At 44.5% G+C, this 20,090-nt stretch overlaps 1 protein-coding gene across 2 annotated transcripts; it reads left to right on the forward strand.

Annotated features, from left to right (window-relative positions):
• Positions 1-332: 332 nt before the first annotated feature.
• On the forward strand, positions 333-18,117 carry UAP1 (UDP-N-acetylglucosamine pyrophosphorylase 1). Of its 2 annotated transcripts, XM_082229092.1 has the most exons (11): positions 333-417; positions 1,881-2,175; positions 4,276-4,480; positions 5,266-5,441; positions 7,039-7,211; positions 7,689-7,882; positions 9,457-9,600; positions 10,363-10,551; positions 12,533-12,580; positions 15,467-15,533; positions 17,548-18,117. In XM_082229092.1, the coding sequence occupies exons 2-11, from the start codon at positions 1,884-1,886 to the stop codon at positions 17,623-17,625; spliced, it is 1,566 nt and encodes a 521-aa protein (XP_082085218.1). In that variant the 5' UTR covers positions 333-417; positions 1,881-1,883; the 3' UTR covers positions 17,626-18,117. The 2 variants fall into 2 exon arrangements, with proteins under 2 accessions (XP_082085218.1, XP_082085219.1); XM_082229093.1 differs by lacking the exon at positions 12,533-12,580.
• The last annotated feature ends 1,973 nt before the right edge of the window (positions 18,118-20,090 follow it).

Consider the following 20,090-nt stretch of genomic DNA (forward strand, 5'->3'; position numbering starts at 1 on the left):
TGGCCTTAGGGACCACTCCCTAAATCATCTTACGATACTTGTTTGGGTGCCATACATTTTATTTGCAAATATGTGTGTTGTAACCCGATGACTCAGGGAAGAAGAGAGGAGCCAGGCCTCGCTCATTGCGGGACCGTGACGCCAAAGGGGCCCGTTGCCATGGCAACGGCAGGCCGCCCCGCGCGAGGCGCCCTTCCCCTGGCGAGCCCCGCCCCGCCCCGCGCGCCCTGGAGCCCAGCCAATGCCGACGCGCGGCTCCTCCGGGACCTGGCATGACGTGGCAGAGGCGCCGCCCCGCCCCGCGGAGCCTGCCATTGGTCGAGGTGGGCGAAGAGGGGCGGGGCTTGAGAAGAGGGCTCCGGCTGGGCTGCTGGTGGGAAGAAGGAGCGGAGACGGCGCTGCGAGTCGCCGCGGGAGGTGAGCGCCTGGAGGGGGCGGCGGGGGGGGGGAGAGAGAGAGTTAAATCGCATAGAATCTAGCTTCTTGTTCAAGCTGAGCCAGAGCAAGGAGTCGTCTTTTCGTTTTTTATAAAGAAAATAACGATTGTGCCAAATTTGAGCAGCCCCAGCAGGGCATTTCAGAGTGGGTTTTATGTGGCTTCTGTCAGGGTTCATGCAGTTTGACGGTGCTTTGCAGAGGAGCATAAAAGGCAGGTGGCATAAAAGGAGCGCATACTGTCCATGTGTGTGCATATACGGTATCTATATATAGAGAGAGAATGTTATTTTTATAGACACAGCATAATGATGTTTTCTGTGTCACATCTGGCATCCTCATGTTATAAGGAAGTTACCATAGTCAGTGGCAGAAGTATGATGCGGCTCGATGACACGAGTGAGGCGTTTGTGTGCATGTGTACGGGTCCAGCAAGCTGGTCTGTTTGTTGCAGTAACTCTGGGGTGCTTCAAAAGGGCGCATATATATGTAGAGAATACATATGTTCTATAGAGGACATGGGGATAAAAAAGAAATGGGTGTTATTGGTGTTTATAGTAATATTGGGGGTGTGCACTTGTTACTGTTTGTAAAGGGTGTGTGTGTGTGTGATACTGCTTTTAACTGTTGCGTGATTTCATGCCACCTTGAATTCCTTTTTTGGAAAATAAGATGGGATGGAAGCACTAAAATAAACACAATTTAAAAAAGAACAACCCTGTTTCAGTATTTGCCTTTCCAGATGTGAACTAGGCTATCTTTGCCTCCTTGTGCCAGGAGTCTTTCCCCCTGCAGAACTGTTCACTTACGTATCACTGGAATTTGCGCTTTCCCCTTCTTAATGGTGGCCTTCGTGGATCAAGATTCAGGCCAGCATCCTGCACATCCTTTTCAACGTGTCTTATGCTCTATATTCCAGTTTCGTAAATCATTCCACAAAAAAATAGTGGGCTTCAAATATTTTGATGAGGTTATTAAGAGGCAAGTGGCCTGTAATTCCATGCTAGCCATAGATGAAGATAAGTCACCTCCACTGCAGCCAGTATGAAAATGCAAGCTAGTAAGGAAAAGGGAAAGCGCCTTCTAACTATGCCTTTTCTTCTTCTTTTTATTATGTATTTTGTGTTTTTCATTTGTATTTTTATGTTCTGAACTGCCCTGAGATCTATGGATAAAGAACAGTATCAAAATTTAATAAATAAACAAGGAAGAGGGTTTCCTTCTTTTCACTAGCATGGAACCCAAGTAGTTTGGTAAATGTAGGGAGGAGTGACTCACCCATCTCCCAGTCTACTCAATTACTTTCTTGCATCTCACCTATGTGACTACCTGCTTGGCTATGGCTACCTGGTGAATTGTTAAATTCAAGGCTGCTGGGGGAAGCGCAAAGTGTTTTTGGGCTAAGAGTTTCTCAGTGAGTCTTACTGTTCTCTTCTCCTCCATAGGCCATGGACGGGGACAATGAGATCCATGAGCTCCAGCGCTGCTTGGCTGAGGCAGGACAGAGCCATCTGCTTCGGTTCTGGGAAGAACTGGATGTGTCAGAGCAGCAAGAGCTGTATAGAGACTTGAAGGACATGAATCTGGGAGAGCTGGGCCAAGCTTTCCAGAAAGCCATGAAGGAAAGCAGCCATTTGCCAGGGCAGGAGAACGTGGATGCCAGAATGGAACCTGTGCCGCGTGAAGTGCTAGGGAGCGCAACTCGGGACCAAGCCCAGCTGTCCGCCTGGGAGCAGGAAGGTAACGAGGAACCCCACTTGCCACATAGTCAGTTCTAGGAAGCAGACCTGGTCCCTGAAGTGATACAGACTATGTAAAGAACAACACAGACCATAGGCTTGCTTCTCTACACTTCTTATATAATATCCACAGTTTGTGAAATATGAAAACACTCTCTGTTAGAAGGTGTAGGCTGATGTTACGGCAAGCTCAGTCGGGACCCCTTGTTGCAAGGTTTTCGCATGTGCTTTGAGGGAAGTGGGAAGTCTCACAACTTCACAAAGTTTTCTTACAGACCACTGTGTAACTATAATAATACAACGGCAATCTATGTATTTTGAGACTAACATTTTAAAAAATGGTTGTGTATGTCTCTAGGCTCTCATGGAAGGTGCTTGTTGAATGCCAAATTATGAATAATTTTAAAGTGGGGAGAACATACCAGTTCCTTGGTTTTCATTCTATTAGTAACAATGCTGAATAGCACACTTTAGATTGATTTTCTCTGTCTTGTTGTGTTTCTCCGCTTGGTTGTCTTGACTGTATGGAGCCTTGGTGGTCTACGTGGGAGTCTGCTATTCCTTTTACTATGTAGCCAAAGGGATTTAGGACTGAGTGCCATTTCTTAATATGATCTCTTCCACTAGAAACTGCAGGGAAAAGTAGAAACAGTGGACCCTTGAGCAAGCTGTTTGTGTCAGTTCTTTGGACCGCTGAAGTGCATGTTCGTCCATAAGGACTCTCCTTGTTATCCCAAAGAGCTATGACCTTTCCCAGTGCTTTCCCCTCAGAGTCAGCTGGAGACTGACTCTATCATACCATAGTCGTAAGATCTGTGGGCTTGGAGTATCGTCTGGATTGAAGCAGTGACAGAGAGAGAAGAAAGAAGTAAAGAATTAAAGAAAAAGTAATATCTAGGCTCAAGTCTGATTGCTCTGGACTAGAAAAAGATTAAAACTTGCAAAAGCAGCAGCAGCAGCAGCTGTGTTGCTGTTAAGAAGAGAATAAGCAAGATTTTGCTTTTACTGTCTCAATAACTGTTTAAAATGTCATAAAGCAGGCTTTTGAGTAATACAGCATTCTTCTCCAGGCCAAGAAAACTTGGTACTACTGAATATTTTTTGAAGTTAGCTTTGTTCTGCCTTGCTGCTTAGGTTGCTCTTTGCCTGTGTTCCTCATTCACCTATACCGTGTGCCCTTTTTTTAATAAAACAAATGTTTAAATAGTTTCAGGCATGTTTCCAAGCAGGAAATAATCCAGGAAGCATTTTATCATGGGGAGGCCAAATAAACATTTAACACATAATGTTTCTTTAGAAACACCCATATTTGAACTCCTGTGACAATAAAATTATTGATGAGAACCCCAGATTTGCACGCAACATTCCTTCTTGCCATTCCCCCAACCTCATGTCTAGCCAACTTCCCTGGTTTGAGGCAAACCATCAATTTGCCACTTCATCCAAACTAGCAGTCTCTGCTTTTCCTCAAACTTGGAAATTAGGCAAGGAATTTGCAAGTGAGCCTGAGATTCAATCCAGCATTGTACATGTAATGTCAAACACAGGTTGGCATAACCACTGATTCCCCATCTTCCAAGGTCTACTCTGAAAAATGAATGATGCAACTTTTAATGTGCTTGTTCACACATTTTTGATTTTTTGATGTTGAGAAGCAATCAAACCTGAGAGTAGTATTGTAGGATGGGAAAGGCAGTCATACAGAGTACAGATGCTCTACCCCCTTTCCCCCTTAAAAGCAGCAACAAAAATATACTTTAAACAATATCTCCAGAACTGTAATCACTTTTCTTGTTCTTAAGTGAAGCTTTTGGTTCAAGATGTAAATTCTAGTGGTGTAGAAGGATGTTAGGGAATTTCTCATTACTCTTGGTTCAAAGTAGAGCATAAAACAGCCTTAGATTAGTAGTAGAGAGGACTGGAGTCTCCAAGGGCACTTTGAGCAGGATACAGAGATTCTAGCTTCATTATGTGAAGCACGTCTGTTTGGATCAGTTAGATCCTTTGAGTAATGCCTTGCATTCCTGAAAAAGAGTTGTGTGCAAATCAAATGCTTTCTGTCAATCACTGGAGTAACATTTATTTTTCTTGCTCTTTTTAGGTCTCCGACAGATTTCCCAAAACAAAGTTGCTGTTCTTCTTCTAGCTGGTGGGCAGGGAACAAGGCTGGGTGTCTCATACCCCAAGGGGATGTATGATGTAGGCCTGCCATCCCACAAAACTCTCTTCCAGATCCAAGCAGAGCGCATCCTGAAACTGCAGCAGCTGGCTGAAAGACAACATGGCCTGAAATGTGTTATTCCATGGTAAGCAACTTGGACACTTCAGTCATTTTATCAGTGTTCTTCAGGAGCAAGTGGAAGCAGATGATCCCTGCTAGTGGTCTTTGTTTTGTTGGTTCAGAAGCTTTTGCTGCCTTGTTTTCAGGGCTGTCTCCAGCAGTGGTGTGAGCAGAAGACAGCTGGCCTGCAGAAGACATTCTTTTCCCTTCCTCTCCATCATCAACCCCTACACACACTCCACCCCCCAAGAGTACTTTGGGGCCCTTCAACAGTGAGGGGTGTATCTTATAAAGTTGCAGTGCAAGGGTAAAATAGCTATAAGTTGGCATAAGATCTCTTGGCCCAGTTTTGAATTATTTTCTGGCACGTATGGTTTCAGAGCCCATAAGAAAGCTGTGAAATAACACTTGTGAATGCATGGCTTCTTTTGGCCCTTTGGGGAGGAAGGTTCCTACGTATGTCTAGTAGCAAGGAAAGGCCATGAGCTTTGTATCCCATAATAGGTGAACACTTTCATTTTCCAACAGGCTTTGGGAAAGTGACTGCTTTTAGTTAAAAGGCTGGTGCCATGCTGCTTTTATTATAATTATGTGTATGCTTTAAACAGATTTTATAGATTTATTTAGTTTTAATTCTGTTGTTTTTCAATGATAGATTTTTCTATGTTTGTAGCAGTTCTTGTTTTATTTGTAAGCCACTTTGAGTTCTGATGTGGGGAATGCAGGATATAAATATATAATATATGATGTTGATGATATGATATGCTCCTTGTCTTAATTATCTATAATTCTTTTATTTTTGCCATTCAGGTACATCATGACAAGTGGTAGGACAATGGAATTGACTAAAGAATTTTTCCTGAAGCACAAATACTTTGGCTTAAAGAAAGAGAATGTGATCTTCTTCCAGCAAGGGATGCTTCCTGCTATGGACTTTGATGGGAAAATTCTCTTGGAAGAGAAAGGCAAAGTTTCTATGGCTCCAGGTGCAACATCTATAGGAACCCTTTCCAAACCCATATTGGCAATTGCCCCTCTTTGCTCTAGCATTCATCAGCTTCTGCTATGTCCATAATTTGCTTCCTGTGACTTGATGAGAAAAGGTGCTGAGGAAAGGGGCAGCTGGGGCTTCTGCTTAATACTTGAGGCTACCAGCAAGCCTCTTTCCTACTCTCATGTTTGGTTTCCCAGTCGTGTCCCTGAACAGTCTGTGCAAATCCACAGTTTGACATGATGGCCTCAGTTAAAAATGTCATATTTTCCTCATTCTTCTTCACCCCCCATTATGTCTTTCAAAAGCAACTCCTCCCTTTTTATCATTCAAAAAATAGAACAGATTGTGATTATAAAGAAAACAATGTAGAAAATAGGAATATCATACAAAAACCAACAAGACGTAGACTCCCAAACTTCACAGAGAATCATGACAACCAGCAGCTAAGCTTGAATAACACCAGTAACCATAATAAGTGAGACACTAAAAATTTGCCATCTAACTTGTATTTTTGTGGCATTGCGTAACAGGGCTCCAAATTTGATTGTTTCAGTAGTGACTAAGTTAACAAGTATTGTTCTTTTCCAAACTTTGAGCAACCGTTCTTTTTTTATTTTTATGATGGTTCCAAATAAGACGCTTCAGTATCTTCCAAATTCAGAAAGTTAACACATAGAAGTTGCTCATGCTTATTCATCTGATTATTTTTTATTAGCTCAATAAAAGAGCTTTCAGGTCATTATGTAAGGCAATATGTGAACATTCTTGAACCATATAACCAGGCCCCAACATCACTTTGCCCTTACACAGTGCCATCTAGGTCATTTTCTCAAAGCCAGCGTTTCCAGCTTCCAGATACTTCAAGCATGGAAACGCTGAATCTTGAAGACACTTTCTTTCTGATTTAACACTTGCGTTTAGCATGAACCTTTATTAAAAAGGAAGTTCCATACTTCATGAAAGATTAGCTGTGGGGGCATAGGCTATCATTTGTGCAGCAGCCATCGTGACTGCCCCAGCATCTGATATGTTGCCCAACAAATCTTTTAGTGATTAAACTTTGTGTTGTTGTTTTGGATTGCCCAGAAGGCAGTTAGCTCATCCATAGAGCTGAAATGCTTTTCTATGTGGAGCTCAGTTAATGGTTTTGCTTCTTACCTTTAAAAACCCTAAAGGGAATGCTGTCTCCTTTGTGGACCTCACTGGCCCCTCAGAGTTTTGGACAAGGTCCTGCTGCACCCAGGGGAACATTGGAGGCCATGAAGAAGACAGACTGCCTCAGCTGAAACACCATCACTTACAGAGCTCTCTCGAGAGGGGGGATGGTTTTCTCTGACTTCTGTGTGTGGGAAGGAATTTTTTTTTTTAAATCGAAAGGCATTTGGAATAGACTAAGGTTTTCAGTGATGCTGCTGATATTTTCTGTGTTACCAGTAATGCTGAATTTTTAGGATTTTTACTGACAAACCTTAAGTATGATAACTTGTCTTTGTGGTGGGTCATGTCAAAAAAAGATACAAAAAAACCGATATGAAAAAATAACTTTTCTGACCTACTGAACTGCTTCCTTTTCTTCTCCCTTCCTAAAGATGGTAATGGTGGTCTCTACCGAGCTCTGGGAGCCCATCATATTGTGGAGGACATGGAAAAGCGAGGCATTGGCAGCATCCATGTCTATTGTGTTGACAATATTTTAGTCAAAGTGGCTGACCCTCGCTTCATTGGCTTCTGTGTACAGAAGGGAGCAGACTGTGGAGCAAAGGTAACCAATATGGATGCCGGCTGTAGAGAGGGAGTTGCTAGGTTTGGGAAGGTGACTCTGTAAGACCTTGTGGGGGGTGGGGTAGTGTTAGGTGCAACTAGGTGTAACTGCACTCTCTTATCTTGTGAATGGCTGCTTCATTGAACTGTCAGACTTTACTTTTTGTTGCCTTTTGATTCCACTGTTTCCCTCCTCTCTACTCATGCATGAATACCAGTAGCCGAAAGCCACAGGGGGGAGAGTGGGTCTTGCACTCGGGTCCCGCCTGCTGGTTTCCTGCCGGCGCCTGCTTGGCCACTGTGAGAACAGGATGCTGGACTCCGTGGGCCTGATCCAGCTGGTTCATATTATACTGTGGTACCTAAGAATAGCACCCATGTATGTTCATGCATGTGATGAAGCCCACCAAGGTGTATGCTGTAATCGGTTTGTTAGCCTTCTAAGTACAACAAAACTGTTGTTGTTCTTCTATATTAGGTTGTTGAAAAGACCAATCCCACGGAGCCCGTTGGTGTGGTGTGCCGAGTGGGTGGCGTTTACCAAGTGGTGGAGTACAGTGAGATCTCTCTGGCCACAGCGCAGAAAAGGGGTCCTGATGGCCGGCTGCTATTTAATGCTGGGAACATAGCCAACCACTACTTCACCCTGGAGTTTCTGAAAGACATTGTCAAGTACGGGCATCCTTTAGTCCTGAGATGCACTCCTACAGGAGTGGAATAGCTCTTACATATTATTTCCTTCTATCTATCCTCATATATCTGCCATTGCTACCTTCCTTTTGTGTCACAAATTTTTAGCAAACAATGCCAGTTTATACATGTAGCGGAATCAAGGGGTAAATCTTTTCCTAAACTATACTACCATATTTTTCCGTGTGTAAGACTAGGGTTTGTTTTTTTTTTATAAAAAAAAAGGTTTAAAATTGGGGCTCGTCTTATACACGGGTAGTGCTAAGGGGTGTTTTCTTATTTTGGAGTCCCCCCAAATGGGGGGGGGGCATCTTAAACATGAGGGCGTCTTATACACAGAAAAATATGGCACTTCAGGCAGCTGGAGACAAGGAGCTGCATGTTTGAATGCACCCCTGGGGGGGAGGGAGAACAGCGAATTCTCGCTTTTTAACAGCAGAATTCAGCTAGATCTGCCTCCTTCAGAACATGATTCTGCAGGAATTAGGAACTTGTGGCCCTGTTCTTAGACTGAAACTCACATAGACCCCAGTCAGTATGGCCAGTGGTCAGGGGTGATAGAAGTTGTGATCCAGTAACAGCTAAAGCGCCACAGGTTGCATCCCAGCACTATTGTTTTGGGTCCACAGAGATCCCCCCCCCCAAACCCCTGAATCTGGCGATCATTCTAGCTAGAAAAAGCTTTACCACTTGATTCTGCTCTGTTTATGTCCCTGTGCAGAGTATGTTCCCCTGTTTCAGTTTAAAGGTGGAAATGAACGAGAACTGGGGCACTGGTTAACCGTTCTGAGTTTTTTGAGAAGTTCAGTGGCACTTGCTTATGGAAGTGGCAAGGTTTTTTAATGGAAGCATTCTGCTAGGCCCACCACAAAGCTCTAACTTCCAGTTTCAATGCTATTTTGTCTCAGTCAGAACAGTAAACGTAGAAAATAATAATAATACTCTGGCTTTGCATCATATGCTGATTGTGTCCAAGCCTTAAAGAGACTTGATGAAAGAAAATGGTCCCTAATACGTAGGGACAGAGGTGTTTACAGCTCCATGTCAATAGCAGAGGACCTGAATTGTGCATTAAAACCATGAAGTTAGTAGTGGAGATTTTGTCATGCTGATGCAGTCTGATTGCACTGAGATTTGTACTAGTTGCTGCTGGTGGGGTGTGTAAAAAGTGGTAGTGAGTCCTAACTGCAGATCATCTGTAGAAAACGGCACCTTCTACCTTTGCAGCCAAAAGGTAAAGCAAAGGTGTGGATCAAATATCCTACACTTGGGATAGGTGGCTTCTTTTGTGCCAGAATAACTAGATATCAAGCGCCTTCTGCTGGAAATACATTAATATTCAATGAAAACCTAAGAACTGCCTTGTTATATCAAGGTCCATCTCATTCAGTATTGGTTTTCAGCTGCCATGCAAATGGTTCACAAGCCTGGCATGAAGGTGATGTCTTTCCCCATTCTCTGTCCCCAACATCTGGTACCTGGAGGCTTCATTTAGCTAATGACCCTTGATTCCCTGTGTGCTTCAGACTCTGCTGACTCTTCCCTTGATGTTTCAGTCTTTACGAGCCTCAGCTACAGCACCACGTAGCCCAAAAGAAGATCCCGTGTATAGATGTAGCCACTGGAAAGCCTCTGAAGCCAGACAAACCAAATGGGATTAAGATGGAGAAATTCGTATTTGACATCTTCCAGTTTGCCAAGTATGTCCTTTTGTGCTGCTCCTCTGCCTAGTCCTGAGAGTGTTTTGTGTTACCTGTTGCAACTTCATTTTGGTATGTTAGCTTTACTTTCAAAACAAGAAACCTAATTTTGGATCTTCACAGTTGTAGAAGGTACAAACTATATGAGGCATGTCCGCTGGGAAGCTCAGCTGCTGAGAAAGTAGCTGAGAGTAGCAAAGAGAGGAACTTGCAGTTAATCTTGCAGTTTGAAGAACAGAAAGAAGTACGTTGCATGAGGAGTTGAGAATAGATTTTTACTTATGGGTGAGGAGCATGCTTGCATCCTGAGACTGTTGTGGCAACTGATAGCACAGAGGCAGTCATAGTAGGAAACCAGCAAGAGGGCAGGGGGCCTTCTTGGAGAGGAGAATGTGGCCTGTATACTAAACCTCTGCTATGGTGCCAAGGTGAACTCCCAGGAAGGTCCCTCTTTGCCACAGTGCCTTCAGTTGTCCCTTTGTGTGTAAGATTGGGACTGCCCTCGCAGCCTAGAAAGAGGGAAACTGAAAATCTGCAGTCCATTTCTGAAGACTGGGGAAAGATTCTCTTTGCTTCTTACAAGTCCTTGGCCTTCGCCTTGGAAACTGATGTCCATGCATGCTTGCTTGAGTGGCTGGCCTGTCACAGTAAAATTTGAGGTATTTGGGAACCTTCTTGAACTTTGGCTTGTTTCCTTCTAATTTGATGGATTAAAAAAAAAGAAAACTTACCAGAGCTGTCTCTGCTTTCTTGCTCTTCTAGAAAATTTGTGGTTTACGAAGTGCTGAGAGAAGACGAGTTCTCTCCTCTGAAGAACGCAGACAGCCAGAATGGGAAAGACAGCCCCACCACGGCACGCCACTCGCTGATGTCATTGCATCACTGTTGGGTTCTCAATGCTGGAGGGCACTTTGTGGATGAAAATGGAAGGCGCCTTTCTGCAATTCCCCGGTAAGAATATTTAGGCATTGCTTTAGCTTTTGCCTTCCGTCCCTGAGTATAGCCTATGGAAGTGGGTGTAGTGGCTGTACATCTGGGAGAGTGTGCAAGGATGCTGGAGGTTCCAGTTGATCGGGTTTCTAGTAATATTCTACAACAGGCTCCCATGTCCATAATATCTCCCTTTGATTGTAATTAGCATGGCTGAGATAACTACACAGTGTGAGGCAACAATCTTGATTGATGTACTTGATCATCACAGTTGCATCTGTGTCATTGGGGACAAGTGAATGGAACCCCAGCATTTAGGAAACTACTCCAGCCTTCCATAATTCAAACTGGAGCCAGGATGCCCAAGCCTTTTTAGAGAATAGCTGCTTTAGGCTCCCTCTTCTTCAGATGTGGGAAGGTACCAGTGCCTTTGCCCTTTTAGAATAATAGCAGCAAGCAGAAGACAACAATTTGTCTATACCTTGAAGTGTGTTTATAAAGTATTTTTACCCCACTCTTTAACTGAAAAGGCTCACACAGTGGCTAACAAATCAATAGAAAAATCCCAGACTTAAAATCTAAAAGGCACAACACACCAGAAACAAAAGATGGAGAGGAAGGGAGAAGGTGAACACAAGCACCAGTAGGTTAAAAAGGTAAAGGTAGCCCTGACCATTAGGTCCAGTTGCAGACGACTCTGGGGTTGTGCTTTCATCTTGCTCTTTAGTCCGAGGGAGCTGACGTTTATACGCAGACAGCTTCTGGGTCATGTGGCCAGCATAACTAAGCCACTTCTGGTGAAACTAGAGCAGCGCACGGAAATGCCATTTACCTTCCCGCCAGAGCTGTACCTATTTATCTACTTGCACTTTGATGTGCTTTCGAACTGCTAGGTGAGCAGGAGCTGGGACCGAACAACAGGAGCTCATCCCGTCGAGGGGGTTCGAACCGCCGACCTTCTGATCGGCAAGCCCTAGGCTCTGTGGTTTAGACCACAGCGCCACCCATGTCCCAGTAGGTTACTGTGTAACCTACCATCTGGAATGGAAAGACTTCAAAAGAAGAGGAGACAATATTAGCTGGTTTCTCAGCAGAGCTGATGAATTTACCAAGGCCTAGTATCTAATGCAGCCTTTGTCAGTCTTGGGTCCCTAGAGGTTGTTGGGCTGCAACTCCCTAGCCAGTGAGGCCCGTGGTCAGGAATGGTGGGAGTTGTCGTTCAAGAACATTGGGGACCCAAGGTTGAGAGAGGCTGCTCTAATGTATGGTTTAGGAAACAGCTGGGATAACATCTTTATAATGGTTGAATAGAAGCTGCTTGGCAGATGAGCCTTGCTTGTACATACTTGAGTGCCTCAACACATTTGCTCATAGGACTAGAGTGATCATCTCCTCAACTGCGTCCATGCTTGGAGCTGGTGGAATTAAAAGTTTTCTAGCTGGGGGAGTTATGAGGGGTCTTGGAATCATACTGAATTTACATGATCAAGATTAAGTTTGTGGGAGACTGCGTCTCTTGCATAGAAACATCTATGTTGTTCTGAAGAGAGTGGAATTGAGTGAAGTGGTCTACCACACTCATGGCACATGCAAAACAATTTGTTTAGTTAGAAGTAGAATCCTAAATAACGTGCCACTGTCGTTCAGTTCAGCCAGCAGTGGCCTCCAAGGCCCCTTAGGAGTCATATCAATGGAATGAGCCCCACCAACCATTGGACAGTGGTACCTTGGTTGTTGAACCTAATCAAAAACCAATTCCGATTGGCTGCAGGAGCTTCCTGCACTCAATCGGAAGCTGTTTCAGATGTTCGGTTTCCAAAAAACATTTGCAAACCGGAATACTCACTTCCGGGTTTGCGGCATTCGGGAGCCGATTTGCTTGGGAGCCAAGCCATTTGACAACCAAGGTACCAAGAGACTCAGGAAAGTCTGCTGTTTTGATCTGGCATATTCCCTAGCTTCATTTCCCTTCTCATTAATCCTTTTTCTTCCCATGTGACAGTTGCACTAATGGAAGGTCTGATGCGATCCAGGCGGATGTCAGTCACAAGTAAATATACTCTCCTGGGCGGGTGGAGGTGCATGGTGATGGCGATGCGCTTGGCACTGACTAACAATCCTTTCTGCAGCATGCAGGGTCTCGGTGCTCAGCCTGTTCTGTTTCATTCTTTAAGGGAGTGGGTTGTTGTTTGTTGCTGTGATAAACCTGTCTCTTGGGAAGGGTCTGGCAGCTGAGGTGAATGCTGGGGAAAGGTGCATGTCTTGACTGTGTAGATTCCAGGAAGTGATGATGAGTGAAACTGAAGAGTAACCTGGCCACATTCCTTTGAGAAATCTGTGAATCTGAAAGGCTTAACTGGGAGCTGATGGCATATGACCCTGTGACTGCTTTTATGGTGTACCAAGACAAGAGATTTAATGAAAATGAGCTAGTAGGGCTCTCAGTTTTGCATGCAGTGTAGTATGCACTGCATTTTTGCCAGGCTTAGAGTCTGTTTTTAAGTTTGCCAGAACGTTTGCTTATGTTTTGGAAGGCAGAGTGACACAGTTTAGATATTGCTTTTGCCATGTTTGATCTCTGCTATAGTTCAGTAATTACTGAAAGCTAATGTGCCCATCAGGGACGCGGGTGGCGCTGTGGGCTAAAGCCTCAGCGCCTAGGGCTTGCCGATCGAAAGGTCGGCGGTTCGAATCCCCGCGGCGGGGTGCGCTCCTGCTGCTCGGTCCCAGCGCCTGCCCACCTAGCAGTTCGAAAGCACCCCCGGGGGCAAGTAGATAAATAGGTACCGCTTACCAGCGGGAAGGTAAACGGCGTTCCGTGTGCGGCTCTGGCTCGCCAGAGCAGCGTTGTCACGCTGGCCACGTGACCCGGAAGTGTCTTCGGACAGCGCTGGCCCCCGGCCAATAGATGTGAGATGGGCGCACAAACCCCAGAGTCTGTCAAGACTGGCCCGTTCGGGCAGGGGTACCTTTACCTTTACCTTTAATGTGCCCATCGGTCATCCTGTTTTCTCACATAGACTTCATTTCCAGATCCCAATGAGGTTCTATTATTATTGCTATTATTGTTCTGTGCCTAAGGGCTCAGTATTTTAAAATGGAGAAGACTGCTCACAGGAAGAAATTTCCACACAAAACTTGTGAAAGCCTTTTTAAAACAAACCGGCAAGAGGAGAATCAACTGAGAATCTAGTGTTTCTGCATAGTTACGAACAGCTCTTCTGACAGATTCAGCTCTATAGTTCATGTGAATTTAAAAAACATATACACAGCACCTCTGAGAATTGCAGTGCTCGCGTGCAGCTGCACTGTATTAACAGAACTTTCTAGAGCTGCTGTGCAAGAAACTTCCTGCAGCCAATAGGAAGCCGTGCCCCATGCAGAGCAACCGGCGCGGCAGTTTAGCTCCGTGCGGGGACTGACCAAGCGGGCGGCAGGGGCTGGGAGCCGGTTTAACGACCCACTCGGCCATGTACAGCCCACGGACCGTGGTTTGCCGACCTCTGGTCTTGGTAGTTCTGCAATTTGGAAGGTCCTGGTTTCTCTTGCTGTTTCTTCCCTTTTCCAAAGGGCATCACAAGTGAGAGAGAAATCCTTCTCTGCCAAAGGAGGTGGGCAAGAACATTATTGCAAGCAAGGCTGCTAAGCCAGCCCAAGGCGTGTACACTTTGCTGTCTCCCTAGAGCACCATGGCTTGGTGGAGTAAGCAGTGCTGAGCTAGCTAGATGGACCAATAGTCAGGTTTCCTTTTGGGTATCATCATACATTCTACTCTACTAATTTTACTGTTAGGACCACAAAATCTAGCAAAATGGATCACTTGCTGGAATTTCTTGTGACTTTTGACCTGGAACAAAGTGCTTATGAATTCCTTGATTGTGAGCCGAAGCCTTTATGGGCCACTTAAAATAGCTTTTGTCTAATTTCCAACATGGAAAGCACATGTGCACAGGAGTTTGCAATTGTGCAAGCAGACTTTCATGCCTTGTTTTTGTTCTGAAACCCAAAGGGCTGTCAAACAACTGCCTCTTTTATTAGGTTAAATTGAAATCATTTGCAGTACCAACATTTTCACAAACAGCTACCAGTCATAGTAATAAGGAAAGACCACAGTTTTTTTAAAAAATGCACTCCATATTATACTAACACCAGAACCAAAATAACACCCGAGAACGTAATAACATTGTCTTAGACTCTGAGCCTTGCTGATTTAAAATTTGTGTCTCTTGGATTCGACAACTAAAGCTTTATAGTCGGTTGAGCTACAATTTTTAAATCCAGAACCCTCATAAATTGTCTGAAGATGGAAGGCACAATGCTTCAAATGATGTACAGTGATACCTTGGGTTACAAACACCTCAGGTTACAAACACTTCAGGTTACAGACTCCGCTAACCCAGAAGTAGTACCAGGGTTAAGAACTTGACCTCAGGATGAGAACAGAAATTGTTGCAGCAGCGGGAGGCCCCATTAGCTAAAGTGGTACCTCAGGTTAAGAACGGATTCAGGTTAAGAACAGACCTCCGGAATGAATTAAGTTTGTAACCAGAGGTACCACTGTATTAGAGTGGGTTTTTTAAGCAAATGGTCTGCTCAGTTTAATATTGATGCTCAATAAGAGGAAGATATGTATGTGAAAGGAGCAGTGACGTTTTAATTTTTTTACTCCCACTTCTCAATTGCCATTGGTGTGTGTGTGTGTGTGTGTGTGTGTGTGTGTGTGTGTCTCAGGGCACAAGCTTAACTAACCCCTGTCAGTTCAGGCGCTGGAGCTGCTTCATGGGTGCCATCTTAGTTTCCTTATTGCTGTTTCCTTGGCAGGACTGAGGAAGATGCTAATCCTTAACAAAGTGACAAGAGTGACTACCTTCCTAATTGAAACATGTGTATCTTGTCTGATTTGTTTATGTTTTTCTCCCTCACTTTTTTTCTTTAGTCTGAAGGATGCCAATGATTTCCCAATTCAGTGTGAGATTTCTCCTCTTGTTTCCTACGGGGGTGAAGTAAGTTGATGTGGTGTTCTCTGTTTCTCTCCCCATCCCCATCCAGTTTGAATTTGCAATTCCCCTGTCTTCATGCTCAGGGCAGATGGCAAGGCTGGAAGTAAACCACAGGAAGGTATGCTATGCATGCCTTATACAAATAATAATAATAATAATAATAATAATAATAATAATAATAATAATAATAAATTTTATTTATATCCCGCCCTCCCCAGCCGAAGCCGGGCTCAGGGCGGCTAACAACACTAAAATAGTGCAACATTATAAAAACATCATAAAAATTAATTAAAATCAAAATTGATGGCAACCATAAACTAAAGTATTGTAAAGATTGCCAAAGGAGGGAGTCAGGCTGCGTCCTGACCAAAGGCCTGGTGGAACAGCTCTGTCTTGCAGGCCCTGCGGAAAGATGTCAAGTCCTGCAGGGCCCTTGTCTCTTGTGACAGAGCGTTCCACCAGGTTGGAGCCGCAGCCGAAAAAGCCCTGGCTCTAGTTGAGGCCAGCCTAACCTCTCTGAGGCCTGGGACCTTCAAATGAACTGGTGGCTGTCCGTCCTTGGCACTGTAGCCAAGAAGGGGTAAGAGGAGCCTAGAGAGCTGGCACCAGGAAGTCATCCTATCTTGTAGATGCAGGCGTGAGTTTATCTGGCCATTCAAACAGTGGTGTGAGTCATGGGAAGGCAAACTAAGGTCCGCAGGCCCAATTGCCTTCTGGATCCGGCCCGCAAATGGTCTGGGAATCTCTGCGTGTTCTTTCCCTCCCACTCGACGCCTCCTCCCTCCTGGCTTCTCCCCGCCCTGCCTAGAGGAGGAAGGGGGCTGGGCTGTGTTGGTGCCAGCAGCACCAATGCTCGAGCGGGTGCCATTTTAAGCAGCCCCTCTTCGGAGCCCTTTTGTGCGCCGCTCATCACCCCTCCGCTGCCAGCCCCTGCCGCTCGCAAGACACAGGTAAGCAGCCACCAGGGCTTGTGGTTCTCTTGCACCATTCCCACCCCCCAAAAAAATATAGCCCGCCCCCCCCCAAGGTCTGTCACGAGTCTTGTACTCCCAGCAGGGTCACCCAAGGCGGTAAGGTCAAAGGGGAGGAACTAGACCTGTGGTTCCCAACGTGGGGCTCACCACACGCCCCACAGGGGGGTAATTTGGTTTTTAAGGGGGGCAAATTGAGAATGAATTAGACCAAGTTAATGGCCTTTTAGGTTTCCTCCATGTGAATAGGTGTTCACTTTTTGAATAGTAAGAATTATATGTGACCAGGGGGAGGAGCATTAGGATTTTAGAGATGCTTAGGTGGGGCATGGCCCAAAAAAAGGTTGGGAAGCACTGAGCTAGACATAGAATAATCCTAGAAGTCCTCAACGGCAGAACAGGCGGAAGATAAAAAGCGGTATGTTACAACGACTGTGAAGGCGAACGAAGGCTGCAGCAGATAAGAATCTACCGGTCGTTGTTATACTCATGCCATTGGAATAGAGCCTTACTGCGAAGACTGTGCGTTGGTCAGTGTGCACTGATCTACGCACATAAAACAAATTTTTGGAAAGTTGGATAATTATGATAACTAATGGTCTCAGGGGCAGGGGGCACATTTTTATTTGTATTATTATTACTTTGCTTAAAAAAAGAAAAAGAAAAGAAATTCATTTGCTTCAACTGTGCAAGAGGAATGATTTGGCTTTTCTAGCCACTTGCTCTGGAAGGTGTAAATGATTAATCCGGAGCTTGAAACTGACATGGCTGCCAATTTGTATGTATAAAGTGTTATGCCACGTGTTTCTGGCATCTTGTTATCTCATTTATTGCCATAACTCCTATGTGGAGATCATAAATAGTTATGTTTACAGGTGGGGATGTAAAGTTGAATGGTTCTTGGTTGAACAGAAATTTGAACCTGTTGTTCCCAAGTTCAGAGCTGCACTTTGGTTTGCACTTAAGTTTTGACTCCCTAGCCTTAAGTACCACTAAATCTGCTGTGCCCAGTTTCTGAATATCTGTTGCTGCTTTTATTCTCCTAGGGCCTGGAGGAATATGTGAAGGACAAAGAATTCCATGCCCCTTTGATTATCCATGAGTTGGTGAAGAATGGATTGTGAGATCCCCCTGCTCATCTTTCTGGTCTAGAACTTGTTGTGATCCTCGGTTGTCAGACTGTGAATATTCGAATTAAAGTTTCAGCATCACCCTATGGGTTTTTCACTTAAATTGAATTCCCTCAAAATCTAGGACTTGGCTGCAGTAAGAATGGATGTAGTCCTTTTCACGCTTTTTATCTTGAGGATAGCTATTTATATAACTTTTAATCTAAGGGTAGTAACACTTAAAATAGCAAGGATGCTACATTTCATTCTACAGTACTTCAAGGCATTTTGTATCAAATCCAATGGTATACCTTCAAAAAGGCTTTATGGTACGGGGTTTGAGTTGGAGAAATTTTATTTTTCTCAAATATATGTGACTTTTGAAAAAGTGATGGGATTTTATGGCTGCCCATATTGTGCTTTTATTAACAGTTGTATCTTGCAAAGGTTGCACAGTTGAAAGAATGCTGAAGGAGTGAAACTGGATTAAATTGTCTCTCCCTCCCCAGTGCTGTGTTTCCTCAAACTTCTTGAAGCTGCTTCTGAATTTCCACTCTTTGTGTGGGGCGGGGGCTGACCCTGTACCTCCACGTGTTTCACATGAGATTGTATAAATGATACTTGCATGCAGTTTTGTGCATAGAGCACACTGCTTCTGGTGAAGATATGTGTACTGGGGTATTAATACCAAATACCATCAGTTAGAGGAGGGATAGAACAGGATTCCTTGATGGGGTAATGTGGGTGTAATAGGGGATTATGAGGACACTGTCAAGGAGCATTCAGTCCACCCAGAGCTTTGGGGAAGGAGCCAAACAAAGACTTTGTGTGCCTCTCCAGGTGCCTGCTGTCCCAGTTTGACAACCAAAATGAACGTCTCATTCCCCTCCCCACCCCCGAATTATTTTTATTAATACAGTTTCTTAAAATCAGGTTTCCTGCTCCTGTTCCAAACATATGATCATCATTTCCTCACACTGCCACATCATTTTGTATTTAGAGTCCAATTAACACCATTCACTTGCTGTTAAACCACTCTTCCAGCTGGCCACCTTTTTCACCTTACAAACAGAACCTCCGTTACATCTTATAAATAAATATTCTATTTCACGTGTTGTTCCAGACCTGGTGTGCTGGGAGAGTTAATTACTATCTTCCTTTGTTCAGTCTTTGGAGTGTTTATCTGGTCACATTCCATTCCTTTCAGTGCTTACCCACTCACATACCAGCTGTCACCATAAATAACTCACAGAGTGCGTATCCAAACTGTGCCATTAAAATTCCACTCTGGAGTTCTTCCTCGGCACACAGCTGAAAGCAAGATCTTCTCTCAAATTCAGCCTCTTTGCCACATCTGTTCGGCAGCAGTTCATTCCCAAATGCATTACTCCATCAGCACTCCTAGTCCAGTCCAGGAATAATTTTAAAGTCCATTCAGCCTCGGTTGGGGGGGGGCGGGATCTTAGTAAAACCTTGTTAAATTCTTTGTTGAGCATAAATCAAAAGCCTTCCCCCCTCTTTTCTGAAGTAACAAACAGAATAGCACAGCAGCGGCTACACATGTCTCTTTCATTTTGCAGGGGAGGACAAGAAGAAATGAGACCATTTGAAAACCACAAGAAAGCACAAAGCACCTTGTCCTCCCCCTTCCTTTCCTGGCTGTTCTGAAGCTTCAAAGAAAACATTCAGATACCTTCAAAGAACCAAGCCCAGTCCTTTAGGCAGCTGACTGGTTGCGGCATTAGCATTAGCATATATCGGTCCAGGAGTGCCTCTTGATTAATGTCAATTGTCTGAATTATGGAGGAACCAACCACAAATTATAACGGAGATGGAGGCTCGTCTATCCCAGGTTGTACCCGCTGCGCATTTCAAGTTGGCAGACACGGGCTTGCGTGGCACAGCGGGATGCAGTGAGCTCCTCAGAACCCACTGGGGAACACTGCCAGGATTTTTGCCTTATAAATCCTGGCTTTCCCCTGCCTGAACCTCCTTCGCTGCCTCCAGAGTGCAGCGAGGAGCAGCCACCACTGAATTTGTGATGTAGCTGGAAACCTGAATGTCTCTCATTTTTTATGTCTCAACACTGGAAGCATCGCCAGTGTTGTTTGTTGGAGTTTAATCTTTAGGGGCGGCAGTATGTGGCATCAAATAAATCCGAACTGTATGCCAAGGAAACTTGTCATCTGTATGAGAAAAAAGTCTTGCGCTCCTAAAAGATTTGTGCAAATTTGTCATGAAAGTATTTAATTTGTGTCAGTTGCAACACTGAAGTTTTACATAACTGAATTCATTTGGCAAGGGCTGAAGTCACGTGCCAAGGATTTTGGGTCGTGGACAGGAGGTTGTGAAGATCAAGCTGTCTCAACCCTGGTCAATCCCTCTGTCTTGCTTGTCAGCTGCCTTCAAGAGAAATTGTTTTCAGCTGGAAAGAAATAACAGGATGGTTTTCTTAATCTTCATAATATGTCAAACGACTG

Source organism: Podarcis vaucheri (genome assembly GCF_965113315.1).
Source record: "Podarcis vaucheri genome assembly, chromosome: 6".
Taxonomy (NCBI): Eukaryota; Metazoa; Chordata; class Lepidosauria; order Squamata; family Lacertidae; genus Podarcis; species Podarcis vaucheri.